The sequence below is a fragment of the Molossus molossus genome, unplaced genomic scaffold (assembly GCF_014108415.1).
Source record: "Molossus molossus isolate mMolMol1 unplaced genomic scaffold, mMolMol1.p scaffold_m16_p_12, whole genome shotgun sequence".
Taxonomy (NCBI): Eukaryota; Metazoa; Chordata; class Mammalia; order Chiroptera; family Molossidae; genus Molossus; species Molossus molossus.
Window position 1 is genome coordinate 53,032,827 of NW_023425347.1, and position 15,625 is coordinate 53,048,451.

A 15,625-nucleotide genomic window follows, 5' to 3' on the forward strand; every position below is an offset into this window, starting at 1 on the left:
AAATGAGATACAAAATACCTGGCACTTTTACATAATGAAAAGGTTAGTCCTCATCTTCACCTTTACTCATTAAAGTTTGCAGAGACTCTGATTTGTAAAGACCATGGCTTTAACCCACAAGTCATCTTTCTCAATATGAGTTCCCCGGACCATGAAATCAAGGTTTCTACTGCAGCCCAGGACTTGGTTTTGGCAGAGACGGTCTGTCCCAGAGGAAACCAGATCTAATTCTCCTCAGTACAAATGTATAATAGCTGATGCCGAGAAAAGGACAGAAAATCAAAACCTCTAAAAATAAAATAGTGTATAATAAATTGTTATGATTATTATGATTGTTATTATTATTTTTTTAGAAGGTAAGTTATTCTTTATTAATCCAAACATTTCTTATACAAAATATTTTAAGTGATTATAAACCACAAGTTACCTAAATGGTTTTTTAAATTTATTTTTGTTACAGATGTTTCTCCTTTTCCCCCCATTGACACCCTCCTCCCTCTCCCTCCCCACCCTCTCCCCAGCTTTGTTGTCCAAGTCCATTGGAACTTGTACATGCATACAAGTTCTGTGGTTTATACACCCCACCTCTTCAGTCTGTACCCTACTTCCACTTCTCTGGGACTACCCTGTTCTTCAGACTGTTATGTTCATTATATTCCACAAAGAAGATTTTTTAATATATGTTGGTGCTCCTATATTGGGTGCATATGTTTACCAAGGTTATATTTTCCTGTTGGATAGATCCTTTCAATATTATGTAGTGGCCTTCTTTGTCTCTAGTTATAGCCTTCATTTTGAAATCAAATTTATCAGATATGAGTATTGCTACCCCAACTTTTTTTTTCCTTTCTGTTTGGAAGATTTTTTCCATCCCTTCACTTTCAACCTATGTGAGTCTTTTGTTGTAAGGTGGGTCTCTTGTAAACAACATATATGTGAGTCATGCTTTCTTATCCAGTCAGTTACTCTGTGTCTTTTTATTGGCGCATTTAAACCATTTACATTTAAGGTGATTACTGATATGTACTTATTTATTGCCATTTTTGTTTAGTGTGGTTATATTTTTCTTCCTATTTCTTCTACTAATTACAGCAGTCCTTTTAACATTTCTTGCAGTGCTGGTTTGGTGCTAATGTATTCCCTTAGCCTTTTTTGTTTGTCTGGAAAGCTGTTTATTTGACCTTCTATTTTGAATGACAGCCTTGCTGGATAGTGTAGTCTTGGATTCAGATCCTTGTTTTTCATGACTTTGATGACTTCATGCCATTACCTTCTGGCCTGTAGTGTTTCTGTTGAGAAGTCAGCTGATAGCCTTATGGGGGTTCCTTTGTAGGTAACCTGTTGCTTATCTCTTGCTGTCTTTAGGATTCTCTCTTTGTCTTTAATTTGTGGCATTTTAATTACTATGTGTCTTGGTGTGGGTCTGTTTGGGTTCTTCTTACTTGGGGCTCTCTGTGCTTCTTGAACTTGAATGCCTTCCTCCTTCACCAAGTTAGGAAAGTTTTCTGTCACTATTTCTTCAAATATATTCTCTAACCCTTGCTCATTTTCTTCTTCTTCGGGGACTCTTATGATGCGAATGTTATTATGTTTCCAGTTGTCCCACAGTTCTCTTAAGCTGTCTTCCTGTTTTTTTTTATTTTTTTTTTTATCCTCACCCGAAGACATTTTTCCATTTTTTGCACAGGTAGAGTGGGAGGGAGAGAGAGGAAGAGGGAGAGAGAGAGAGAGAAACATCGATATGAAAGGGACACATCGAGTGGCTGCTACCCGCACGACCAACCAGGGCTGGGGACAAACTGCAACCAAGGTACATGCCCTTAGCGGGAACCGAACCTGGGTCTCTCCGGACCACAGGCCGATGCTCTAACCACTGAGCCAAACCGGCCAGGGCTGTCTTCCTGTTTTTTAATTGTTTTTTTCCTTTTGGTTTTTTGATTGGTTGATTTTTTTCTACCCTGTCTTTTAATTCACTGATCTGGTCCTCATCTTCCTCTACTCTGCTGGTTAGTCCTTCCAATGTGTTATTTATTTCTTCTACGTCATGCTTTATTTCCACGTGGTTGGTTTTCAATGCTTCTATAGCTTTACTCATGGTGTTGATGTTCTTACTCATGCTGTTGAGCTTCCTCAAGATCATGGCTCTGAACTCTAGCTCTGATAACTTGCTTAACTGCATTTCATTTATCTCTTCTTCGATAGAGTTCTCATTCTTTCATTTGGGATTTGTTTCTTTGTTTCACCATTTTGGCTGTCTCAGTGGGTTTTGGAGCCTACCAAATTTTCCCTGTGGGTGTTGGTGTCCTGCTGTTTGTGGCTCCCTCTACTGGGTTTAGATGAGTGTGGGAGGGCCCACGTTAAACACCACTGTCAAGTCTTACTTTCCTGGGTAGATTTGCAAGCTCAAGAAAGGTTCAGTTATCCTCTAGTTTTTTTGCCTGGAGGCTATTAGTCTCAGTTACTCAGGGTCTTGGAATGTAGCCTTCTGGTGTTCTGTGTAAGAGGATTTCCAGAGGTGGGACAGATGCTGGTTGTTAATGAGCCTCAATTTGCATTTCCTTGCCTCACCTGGAAGGGGCTGAATCTCTGAGGGAGGGGCTGCTGCTTTTCCCCATAGTTCTGGGAAGGAGTAAGCTGGTCACCATCCTGTGTGGCCGGGAAGGAGCAAGCTGGCCATCGTCCTTTGTGGCTGTGACTCAGAAAAGACTGAGCACCCTCCAAATCCTGGGTGTCCCCACAGGGTTCCAGTCCAGTCCTCCCTCCCTCTGCTGGAAACCCAGGTGAATGGCTGAGGCTAATTTAATGCTCTGTTCTGGCCCTCTGTGCTGTGGAGCAGGCTTGGTATTTTATCCCTGAGGGTGCTGCTCACAGCTAAGACTGCTGCTGTCTGTGGGCTCCCAGCCTGCCACCCTCTCATGCCTCCGAAGATCCTACTAGTGTCCCTGGTTATATGGTCCTGTCCCGCTGCTTTTCTGTTGCTTTTTTCCGATGATTTGTCTTTATTTTAGTTGTAATTCCCTTTTGGTCCTGGGAGATCATCTGTGTAACTTCCATTCACTCTGCCGCCATTTTTTTCTCTACCTGATTGTTATTGTTTTTAAAAGCTATTCTTATCATGGGCAATAAAAAGTCTTAGAAAAAAATAGCTTTTAGAAATGATCAATAGCCAAACATATAATGAAAACAACTGAACAAAAATCCACTGTCTTTCATTTATTGCCTTGAATATTTAAAGAGTTTGTGGATCAATCCTATGAGGTTACGCTAATGCACTGATTGCTTAGTGACTACACAATTGGGATGAGCTCTAGATAGCAGATCAACACAAGCCCGGAAAGGGGCAGGGAAGAAAAGGTTGAAGGCTGTTTTCCCATTCCCAGTTCTGAAGAACCCGCCAACTATACAGGCCCTCTCAGGTCATATATGCAACGGCACTGTGCACTGCCATTTATCACTAAAGAGAAAACAGGCTGCTTACTCTCTCACTAGATAGGATTAAGCTTACTACATGGGTGAAACCAAAATTCATTGCGTCTTTTCTTGGAATGACTAGCCATAATCAGAAAAAGGTGTTGCTTCCAGTCAGTCCTTTACCTCAAAGGTGCTAAACTGCTCAAAGAGCAGCCATGTTATGGTGTGGTTACGACGCGAGCATGGTGCACAAGCAACATTCTGGCAAGCAGCACCACCCACTGAGCTGCATGGTGACAGAGGCCCCTCATCATCTCCCTAGATCTTCTGAGGCTGCAAACAGATGCATCTGCATACTCTGGGTGGAAAAGTGAAAAATGACAAGGCGTTGCAGCACTCTCATTTATGTGAGCAAAGATAGGAAACAGAACAGAATGGCTAAGGACATCTGCAAGGATACTGACTTCTGAGGCTGTTTTTAGCGTCCTAAGAAAGAAAAGGGCAGCAGCACTGTGGACTGCCGTCTCTCTCAGCCTGCTGGAGGTCAGCACGATGCATTGAACTACAAGCACATGCTGGTAGGAGTGAGGGGGAGCATTGCAAGAGAGCAAGATGCTCCAGATCTCTGGATGTAGCCCAATTTATTTGCAAAGTGGTTTCCCAGGTTACATGTTGATTTAGGTAATTATTTCCTTGAGATGGCTCCTCTGCTGACCATATAGCCAGGCTCTGTCTCTCACTTTTTAAGGCAAAGAGATATCAAAGATAAAAAAAAATAACAAATCCATCCTTGCCTGGGCTTCCTTGCCCATTATTCTCTTGGGGTGGTCTTCCAACCCTTTGAAATGCAAACCTTATCTGTTCACATGCAAACAAAACATTCAGTTCCAAACAGGGCGATCTTCCTGTCCTCCAAGCAAACCTATCTGTCCACATACACTTTGATCCTAGGCTGGCCAGGCTGTGAGAATGTATATCACAAGGTTACATTTTGTTCATCCACCAAACCTCTATCCCTATAGTGGACACCTGGAACTGACATCACAGGGCTGGGAATGTCAAACAAAAATATGTAATGTCAGTCTGGTAAGATGGCAAATTACCTGGGTGAAAAATTCAGGTGTTCTGAGGACAAGGGAGGTGAGGACCATTGGCATGTTTTAGAAACATTTTCATTTTGTCTATAACCAACGTTTATGCTTTCTCTTAAGAGAATCACGTTCAGCTACCCAGCACACTGCACACGTGAAAAAAAAAGTAAAACTGGACAGAAGTGCAATCTTAGCACTCATGACCTATGTACCTCCTATGTGCCTGGTACTGGATTAAGCACTTTGCATACAAGGTGTCATCTAATCACGGCAACCATCTTATGAGGTAGGTGTTAGTATCTTCATAATGCAGATGGAGAATCTGAGGCTCTGAGACATTGTCTAACGGTACATTGCTACTTGCAGGATTGGAATTCAAAGCCCATGCTCCGCTTATGACACCACAGACTGTCAGAGTTGAGACCCATAAGTAATGTGAACAGGACACTCTGACTGAAAGAGAAGTACTGGACCTAGTCTATGTCTCTTTATCCCCCAGTGATTTGCTTGCCATTGCTTGGTGTTCTGTTCAATTCTTCTAGTGACTCTTCAGGAAGATTGCCTGGCATCAACCATATCCTTATAGGTCACAGAAAAGAGGTTTCCCTCTTCTCTGGACCGAGTCTCGTTGAGCTATATACCACTGTCTTTATGACAGGGACCCTGTCCTTGCACCTTGGTGAGCCTGCTGTAGCAATTCTTCCTACTGTCCTAATGCCTCTCACTTGCTACTCTGGACCTTCCCTGGAACCACAGAGGCACAGAGCACCATGGCATCTCACAGGACCCATGCACGCTCACTGGTTTGCTGGTATGGGCCTTTAAGGCTGCAGGCTGCAAGTTGCAGGCAGGTGTTCTGCTGGCTCACTCTGTGCACGGTGGCTCGTGCTGCAGAAGCCAACTCACATTTTAGCTCTTATTCCCAGCAGCTGCCTGGGGGGACCAGCAGTGTAAGCCAGCAGGGTGGGGCAGCGATGCCCTGTGAGTGAACTCTGACCGATGGCAGACAGTTCAATTCTTCTTTCTTTCTCCTGTCATTATATTTTCATGTTCTTTCTGGGAATGTCCCTAGTGACCAAGCAACAAGCTGTATTTTCCGTTGACTCTGTGACCAGCTCAGTAACTTAACCATCTTGTTTGCTTTGCTATGTTCCTGGCTCCTTTACTCTTACCACCCTAGAACTGTACCACTCTCCTCCCCCTAGGGAGTGTGAGCAAGTCAGTTTTGCCCCCCCCCCCCCCGGGGCAGTTTTCTAGAAAACCCAGGAAAAGATAATAAGTATAATGATGGTTTTCTTTTAACCTCTGCTAAGTATGATAATCAGTGGTCAGGAGTGACTATAGATGGAAGAACTATCTTTTGTGCATTAAGTTAGAGAGGGCAGAAGTGCTCGGCCTTGGCTAGTCAGCCTGGGCTGCATAAGTCAAAAGAGACATCTCTTTGTTCTTTTTAGGAGGCTGTAGCTTTGAACAAATTCTTATCAGTCAAGAAGGATGAAGACTCAGCTGCAGAAATCCACTATCCTGCCACTGGTGTCCAAGGACAACAGGTAAATGGTGTTAATGACAAAAGGGAGGGAGGGGTGAGAGAGAGGGAGAGCGAAAGGGAGAGAGAATAGAGGCTTACCAAATGACACCACATTGGTGCTGCATGTTGCTATCAAGATACAATATATCCACGTGGTGGGAAAAGAAAGAACACTGTCCTATTTTAGGATTTCTGCTTCACACACGACAATTACCAAAAGACCACCAATTTTTAGGAATTCAGAATGGAATACTTACCACCAACTGAGATCTCTGCCCCACATATTCGGATCCCCTCACTGTCGCCACAGACCATCTTGCAGACAAACAGTGTTGTACCCAGAGGGAGACCTGAGATCTCAGAACTGAGGGAGTGGCCACGCTGTGACTTGATCACTTTGTCAAACATGTAGAGGATTAACTTGTTAAAACTGGAATACTGAGAGCAGCCTTGTTTAGGCTTCAGAGAGCATGAAATGTTGACAGCTGACCCAAGTGAAATTACACGGGAAGGCGTCACAGTCACATTTCCTCTTCTGCACACATCTGCAGAAAGACACAAACGCGATACTCAGCTGGCACAGGAGAAACCGATTCCAAAGTGGGGAGTCTGTGTGATTCCCTGAAGCAGGGTAAAATTAACCCCATCCAGTCATGGAAAGATAAACAACCTCTGCTGTTCTGGCTGTATTGGTGAGACACAATGAGAACAGAAGGCAACCATATTAAAGCCTAACTGAATTAAAACACACATTCCTCTCAAAACAGTAACATTATAACCAGAACTATAAATAGGAAAGTGGTGAGAAAATAGGGTTGGAAGAACATTCAAGAACACAGTTCCAGGAAAAGCCAATCTCTCTGTATGTAAATTATTCACCAGACTACTAAAATGTACTTTCCAGAATAAATCTCATTTGTTTCCATCCCCATTTATGATTTATAATGTTTACTTCAGTACTCAAACCAAAAAAGAAAAAAGAGAGACCATTTCAAAAGGCTATTACAAACTTTAAGGGCGGATTTGGGAATAATTCCCTCTTTTGCTATATTAGTGATATAAAGTAAGTGTAATCTATAACATTATTTTATAAGAGAAAATATTCAGGGGCTCTGATGTGTTTGTAGTTGGCAACAGGGTTGAAAATTAGGTCTTACCATGCCATAGTTTGATATTCCTTTAAGATGTAAGACTCTGGGCTGGATAAACCATTACTCAATACAGCTAATATAAAATTACATGAATGTATTCTTCTTTTAAAAAAGAGTTATCCATATTACTTACTATATGCCAGTTACTACATTAAACTCATTTAAAAAAAAGAGGTCATTCTTACTACTGAAGATTTTGTGTAAATAAATGAGACAACTATTCAGAATTAAGTTTTTGGTGGTACTTAGCAACTGCTGATGAAAGAACCTTAGAATTATAGATTCGCCTTGAATATTTAGATGTGATATAAAACTGTCACTGAAAGTCTTCTTTGGGTGGTAATTATAAGATTGCTTGGATCTACTACCATAAACAGGAATTGATTTTTAAGAAGTTATTTAATTAAGTAAAAGAAGAACTGAAAGTTCATTTAAAATAAAAAGTTCTCACTTCTATTTTCAGAAATAAAACTAAGTCTTTTTTCTCTTATCTTATGTTTGTTTTCTGCTTATTTGATCTTTGATCCTAACGGGCCAGTAGTCAAAAATAAGCTCCCAATAGAACAAGCAAAGAAAATGCCAGCCATTATTTATATTATTTATTTTTTTATCCTCACCCGAGGACATTTTTCTACTTTTGTTCAGATAGAGTGGAAGGGAAAGAGAGGAAGAGGGAGAGAGAGAGAGAGAAACATTGATGTGAAAGGGACAATCGAGTGGCTGCTTCCCATAGGACCCCAACCAGGGCTGGGGAAAAATTGCAACCAAGGTACGTGCCCTTGACTGGAATCAAACCCACAACTCATTGGTCTGCAGGCTGATGCTCTAACCACTGAGACAAACCAGCCAAGACACCAGCCATTATTTTTAAAAAAAAAAGCTGAATTCATCCATGAATACCCTTCGTTAAAAGACATTATAATGTAAAACATTCATTCATGATACTGAACTTAGCTACCCAGCCATTTTCTTAAGAGGAAATGATATCATTGAACTCTTATTTTAATCATTAGTATAAATTAAATAAAATGCATATTAATTACATACATGGAACCAGACTTATCCACTTACATGACAAAAGACTGGCTACAAAAGACCAGCTACCAGATCATTTACCACAAATGAAAATTTCATATGTAACTGAGAATTTAAACCACAAATCCTCCCTCAGATTAGATTACAGAAATAAATATCTTACCTATTTCTGCTTTAACCAACAGCAACATAATGACAAAAATAAGTGCCCAATAGCATGCTCTGACTGTATGTGCCATGAACTGTCACTTCTGGAATACACATCTATATTTTTCCTTGTAAAAAAAACAGATTCGTTCATGTTAAACACGTTCAGAAAATACCAGAACCCCCATCATTCAGAAGGGTTTAAAATGCCCATTTAATTTTCTCCACATTGTTAAGATTTTGTTTGTTATTTTCAAATAATGAAGTGTATCTTTAAAACTACTAAATTGAAAATCTTAGCCATATCTAACCTCCATGTCACTTAAGCTTCTTGGGGTCAGCGAAGTGTGGGAGAAGAGACGTGGCTTTTGGAGTCCTTAAGAACTGGGTTCAAACACTTCGAGGCTATTGGCAAGTCACTTAACTTTCTAAGCCTGTTTTACACCAGTTTTTCTTCTTCCAAACAGGTTGCATCATCATAGTCAAACGCAGTAGTGAAATTTCAAGACTAATGAGAATTTTCGATCTAGTCACCTCCTTCTGGAAGAAACAGGAGATTAAAAAGTGCCTCAACCCCCCCCCCCCCATCCCAACTCCTACCCCTCACCACGGAACTTAGTAAAAGGTTGGTCTCTTTGGCAGTAGGAAAGGAATTCCAAGGGTTCTAAAGAGAGTTGTTTGGGCTTTCTATAGAAGTTAAATCTTACTTGTGTGTTTGTTTATTTATTACTTACTATTTTGTCAAGTATTTCCACCTTGAATGGTTTGGAATATGCAAACTGGTGATTTCTGATTGTTTCCAAATTTAAATCTAAATTTGCTAATGGCTCTACTAGTCATTAGCAAATTCTCTAAATTCTATTAAAGGTGGACAAATTACTATTCATAAAGTAACATGGAAAGTTCTCTGATGTCTGACCACTGGGAACCAGCCAATACAAATGTCCACCTCTTATTGGAGAGCCTCAGAAAAATTTACTTACTCACTCAGTGATAGCTCCTTTTCACGTGCCAGGCACAGTCTTAAGCTAGACACAATAGTCCTGTCCTAGTGGGCTTCCAAGAAGGCCTACTTGCTCCTTTGACTCCTCTACCTCTTGCCTAGTCATCACTCAGGGTAGCCCCAAATAATATTAGCATCTTTTCAACAGTTTTGCTGGTTGCTATTCCTTCTCCTGATGTTTAAGTGTTGGAGGATCTCAGCTCACCCAGTGCATTATTTTTTCTCTATTTCTACTGTCTCCAGGGAGATCTCATCCGATTACCTTTCTCTATCATCTGTATGCTAAAGACTCTCAGATGTATATCTGCAACTCAGACTTCTCCCTGAGCTCCAGTTTCACATGTCTGTCTCCTTGGAATCACTTCTTGGATGGCTAGCAGATGCCTCAATAGTAACATGTTCAGTTAGAATTTCAGGTCTCCCTTCTTCAAATTGGTTGTTCCCCCAGCCTTTTCTATCTCAATGAACAACATTTTTATCCTTTAAGTTGGTATAACACCTAGAAGTCATCCTTAATTCCACCCTCTTTCTCATCCCCTGCAACCAAATCATTAAGTCCTGTCAATTTTACCTCCAAAACAACACAGATCATTCCATTTCTCTCCTTTGTTTCCATCCTTGCCCTAGTCCCTATCGTCACCTCTCCCATGGACGACTATAATAACCCCTTAAAGTGTCTCTCCTATTCATCTTTGCCCCTTTCTAAGTCATTTTCACATAGTGAACTACTTTTTAAAAACATAAATCAGATCATGTGACCTCTTCACACCAAACTATTAAAAACCCTCAAAAGGGTCCCCAATGCTGTTAGAATAAAATCCATAGTCCTTACCACACACGATCTCTCAGCCACTGCATGGCTTCATCTCTCCCGTCATGCCACCATCATTGTTTGTGTTTGGGCCCTGCTCACTCTGCTTCATTCACACTGACATTCATACTGTTTGTTAAGCAAGACCTTTGCTGCCCAGGGACTCTGCACTTTCCATTTCCTCTGCTAGAATTCTCTTCCCCGGTTCTCAGTGGCTGACTGACTTGCATTCTTCAGATCTCATTTCATGTGTCACTTCCTCAGAGAGCCCCTCCCTGACCACCTAGTCAAAGTGGTCTTGCCCAGCTAGCTGCTTTCTGCGCATTGCCTTATTGACTGCCTTCATGGTACAATCTGCAACTACCTTGTTTATTTACTTATTTATTTGAATTTAAGCCACCATGAGAGCAGAAACATTTACTGTCTTGCTCACTGCTGTATACCAGCACTTAGCACTGAGAAAGAATACTCAATAACTACTTATTGAAAAAAAGCAGGGAGGGAGGGAAGGAGTGAGGGAGAAAGGGAAGGAGAGATGGAGAGAGGGAGGGGGGAAGGAATATGAGCTATAGAAAACTCCCTAAACATTCCTGTGGTAGGGAGAATGGCCCATGAAAGATTTCTATGCCCTAATCCCCAGAACCTGTGAATATATTATTACTATTATTATTTTGTGGGGTTTTTTTTTTGTTTTTTGTTTTTGTTAATCCTCACCTGAGGATATTTTTTCCACTGATTTTTACAGAGTGGAAGGGAGGAAGAGAGGGTGGAGTATGGGTGGAGGGGGAGAAAGAAACATCAATGTGAGAGAGACACATTGATTGGTTGCCTCCCACACAAACCCTGACCGGTGCCAGGGATCTAACCTGCAACCCAGGTATGTGCCTCTGACTGGGAATCAAACCCTCGACCCTTCAGAGGGCATGGGCTGATGCTCTAACCACTGAGCACACTGGACAGGGCACCCGTGAATATATTAGGTTACATGACAAAGGGACTTTGGGGATGTGATCAAAATTAAGGACCGTGAGATGGGGAAATTATCCTGGATCATGCAAATGGGCCCAATCTAGTCATGAGTATGTAAAAGTGGAGGAGGACGGCCGAGAGCTGCAACGCATGAAGGACTAGACCTGCTTCTGTGGTGCTGAAGATGGGGAAAGGGGGCCATGAGCCAAGAAATATGGTGGCCTCTCAAGTCTGGGGATAGATTCCAATTTACAGATAATATAAAATGTAGTTCTTCTGGGTCTTCGTTAAAAATGTTTGAGAAACACCGATCTGAATAGAAATCTGACAGTGTCCCTCTCTCTAAACTGTAAAGTACAAGGTCATGGCTGACAATGGTTTCTGAGAGTTAGTTCCTGTCTTTATCACCAGCCACATCTATACCCCACTCTCTGCTGACATTCAGCTGTCTAGTAACACTGAGCTGCTTATAGTTCCCCTGCACATATCATGCCAATTCATGCGCCTGGTCTTTGGTGTGCTATTCTCTTCCCTTCCCACTGTTCTCAGACTGGCTGAGTCTTACTGATCCATCCAGCTCAACTCAGACACCTTTTATTCAGTCATTCATTCAACAAATATGTATTAAGCAGTGTCTATGTGCCAGGTGCCAGGGGCTTGGGACATAGTGGAGAAGACAAGAGGGAGGTTTTGGCTTTCATGGAAGCAACATTCTGGAGCAGGGAGACGGAAGACAAAGAAATAAACAACAAATTCAGATAATAATAGAAGAAAGAACATAAGGCTAAAGGGAGAGAGAGTTGGGGAGGAGAGCAGCTGGTCAATGAAGGTGTTTCTAGGAGGTGAAGTTGGAGCTGCGATGGGTGCAGGCCAAGTGAAGACTCAGAAAGAATGTTCCTGACAGAGAGAGTGGTGAGTGTAAAGCCAGAGGCACAGAAACGAGGTCGGACTGGCCAGGGAAAGTGACTGTGGGGAGATTGGTGTGAAATGAAACTGGAGAAGGCAGGAGCCAGATCTCCCATGGGCTTGTTTGCCATGGAGAGGAGCCTGGATTTTACCCTCAAAATGATGGGAAACCACGGAAGTTTAATTAGAGATTTTATTTATATATTTAATTGGATGTGTTATAAGATATGGATTACAGTAAACACACATATGCAAAAACCAAAACCAAACAAACAAAAAACTAGTCTTGGCCCCTTGTATGGGGGCCAGAGTGGAAGCAAGCAGACCAGTCAGGAAGCAGCTGCAGAGACTGAGATAGGAAATGAAGGTGATGTGGACAACAGTTATAGCAGTAGAGATGGAAAGAAGTTATCAGATCTTAGGAAGCCTTACCCATGTCTTCAGGTCAGACTGGAGCCTCCTACTAGTATTTTCATAGCATCTTGCATCCTCCTACCTTAGCACCTGCCATAAGTAGAACTAATTTATTTAGGTATCTACCTGTCTCCTCCATTTGTTTACACGCTACTTCTGGGCAGAGGCCACAATTTGTGGCACATAGTAGGCATGTGCTGAACTGAATGAAACTTAAATGGGTTTTCTGTGTTCATCGAATCCACCTCTAGTTTAGTTTAATGTAATTAAAACTACATTAAATCTTATTCTGCTACATTGTGGCTGATGTCAATAACAAGTTTTTGTTTACTGTAGTTACCTTATTTGCTTCATTAAAATTTGGAATCTCCATAATTGGAGTAAATGATGAATTGAACTAGAAGATAATTGAATGTACAGAGACATAGGGATTAAACAGGATTCTGCTTCCTAAGTGCAAAGGGTACTTATAGGATATCTTTCAATAAGCATTGTAATTTATGAAGCTTAACATTCTCTAGATATTATAAGAATTTTTTAAAAATGTGTATATATGAAATATGCATATAGAATGTGTGCATATTCTAAATATGCATATAGAATATATATATGAAATAGGCAAAACAGAGGATACATTTGAGTTTATATAGTACATTGATCCAAACACAAACTTGCTCATTTACTCTGAATACCAGGTAAAACAACTTCTTCATTTATAAGAAATTCAGAACCCCAAAGACTTTCAAGTAAATGAGGTATCTTCCAATAAAATGAAACCTCCTATCAACTGTAAACATCCTTCATACAGTCTGCCTGGAGGGTTCATATTAAAACTACAACTCTACCTTGAATCAGAAAAACAAGGAGTGTGCTATGTCACTGACTCATCACTCCAGTTTCCAGACAATGAAAATAATGTCTCAATGGGTAGGGCTGGGACTAGCCAGAAATAGAGCCACTGGCAGGTGGCAAAGGCAACAGTTACCTCTCAGTGAGTCTCTTCCCCCAATACTCCAGGAAGAAGTATACAATATGCAACTGGTTCAAAATCTTATTTTACTAGGCTAGGAAAAACCCTTATCACAGATGATAATTTCATGCAGGCAGAAACACTTTCTACTTCCACATCACTGTTCTTCTGTAGAGCCATATTAAGTTCAAGGGCAGCATGGTATTGTGGAAAAGAAAAAGGCTAGTGAATCTTGGTTCCACTTTGTGCTATTAACCTTAGAGTACCATTTCCTCAATCATGCAATGGGTACCTAGACAAAGTTTTGGGAAGACTAATATGATAGTGTCATGGACCGTAAGAATACCTAGCACAAAGTAACACAACACTTGCGCTAGCCCATTTTCCCTTCTATGTCCTGTTTTTGCATTTCTTTTAAAAATCATATTACTTTCAACGTACTGGAATTATATGTTTTGTTAGATTAAGTAAAAAATCATATGTTAGGCACTCTTTATTCTTAACATTGGCTATCAGATAATGTAATAAGTCAGAAGAAGAAGGAACCTCAAAGGTTTGCTAGTACATATCATGTGCCTGCTGCCCCCTTCCTCTCTCAACAACTGATATTTGATTCTGGGCCACTGCAGAACAACCATGTTGTTGCTCTGCAGGTGCATCAAGGTTGGATGTCTTACAAATGCATGCCACTAATTACCCAGTTGGCTCAATGAAACAAGGTACAAAATCTCACTTCTGGGAAAGCTACTAACAGATGTGTCTTCCTGGTGCCAGATCAGTATAAAGACAACACTTTGAAGATCATCTCTCCTACCTTCCCCATTTTACAAAGGGATAAATGGAGGCCTACAGAAAAGGGAGAACTTGCCAAAGGTCACGTTAAAAGCAGAATCCAGGTCAGAACATAGGTCTCCAGATGTCTAATCCAACATTACTTCTAGCATGTGAGACTGTTTCTGATTAGTAGCAACAGTAGCAGCATAATACTAAAAATGTTAATGTTAACACTACTCTTAATAGTAATGCTACAGTTTGTTGATCTCTATGTTCCAGGTACCTTGCACATAACACACAATATTTATGATACCCATCTAGTAAAGCACTTATAATGCCTAATGCTTGTAATCTTCAGAAGCTTGAATCATTATTTTTGATACCCATATCCCCTCAAAAGAGGATGAAACAACAAAACCCCATGCATATACAAGATATAACCATCTCTAACAATCCATTCCACTATGAGAATAGAAAAGGAAAATAAAATTCACTAAGTATCAAACTTGCAGCCTAGCCATTGGAGCCAACCTCCTGTGCTCCATGACTTTTCATGATCTATGTCATGAAAGAGTCTTCTGGCTGAAGCATTGTCTCCTTTTTCCTTCAAATGCTGGCCTTTCAGTCCCAATCAAATCAGCCCTTGTCCCATGTTAGATGGCTTGAAGGGGAAAAAAAGAGTAACACATAAATCCTCTCTGCTTCTTTATCTTCCTAGCCAGTAGTCTCAACACCCTTTACATCAGCCAGATTGGACACACACCTGTTTTCTTTTCTTACACAGCTGCTGAGGCGCTCTTGAATTTTCTCTCATATCAGAGGTGGTAAGCATTTGTAGTCTAATTTTACCATGTACAGAAACTTTCTTTTCTTGCGCAAATTCAGAGTTCTGAAGTTTTAGCACTTTTTTTTTTTTTAATTTTGGTCACAATGTTTTCGTCTTTCCCTCTTTATGACTTCTTTATCATTTTTCTTAACAAACATCCCCTTATATTTTTCTCCCTTCTTTTCTGTTTGATTTTTTTTCTAGAATGTTCTTCCTAACTTTATTTCCATTTCAGATATATCATAGTGGGCACAATAAATAGGCTCCAAAAATATGATGTGTAAATAAATTACATTTAAAATACATTAGGGAATCTTATCCAGTCCTAACCCTGGAATCATTTGTACTGTGATCTGCCTTATAAATTGAACATGTCTCCCCACAATAGAACAATAAAATAGAAAGAAAGAAGACATGGAAGGAGTCTTGAAGAAAGAAAGTACTTTCAAATTAACTGATGTTAATGGCTACATTTTGTCTCTTCTTTCTTTGATTAGCTTCACAAGCCTACAATATCTACCACTCTTGTGCAATTAAATTTTAACAATTCGACTTTCTCTATTTTCACCCTCTGCATTCTTCTAGAGCT

The 15,625-nt window shown here is 40.6% G+C and overlaps 1 protein-coding gene across 1 annotated transcript in view; it reads right to left on the bottom strand.

The window, feature by feature from the left end:
• The window catches only part of IL12RB2 (interleukin 12 receptor subunit beta 2), a 70,349-nt gene extending 59,986 nt beyond the window's left edge, over positions 1-10,363 (bottom strand). The window contains exons 1-4 of the mRNA XM_036256423.1: positions 10,199-10,363; positions 8,675-8,903; positions 8,380-8,491; positions 6,288-6,575 (exon numbers count right to left, since the gene is read on the bottom strand). Of these exons, the coding sequence (XP_036112316.1) occupies positions 6,288-6,575; positions 8,380-8,455 (364 nt within the window). The 5' untranslated portion in view covers positions 8,456-8,491; positions 8,675-8,903; positions 10,199-10,363. The remainder of the gene's footprint in view (positions 1-6,287; positions 6,576-8,379; positions 8,492-8,674; positions 8,904-10,198) is intronic.
• Positions 10,364-15,625: the final 5,262 nt, after the last annotated feature.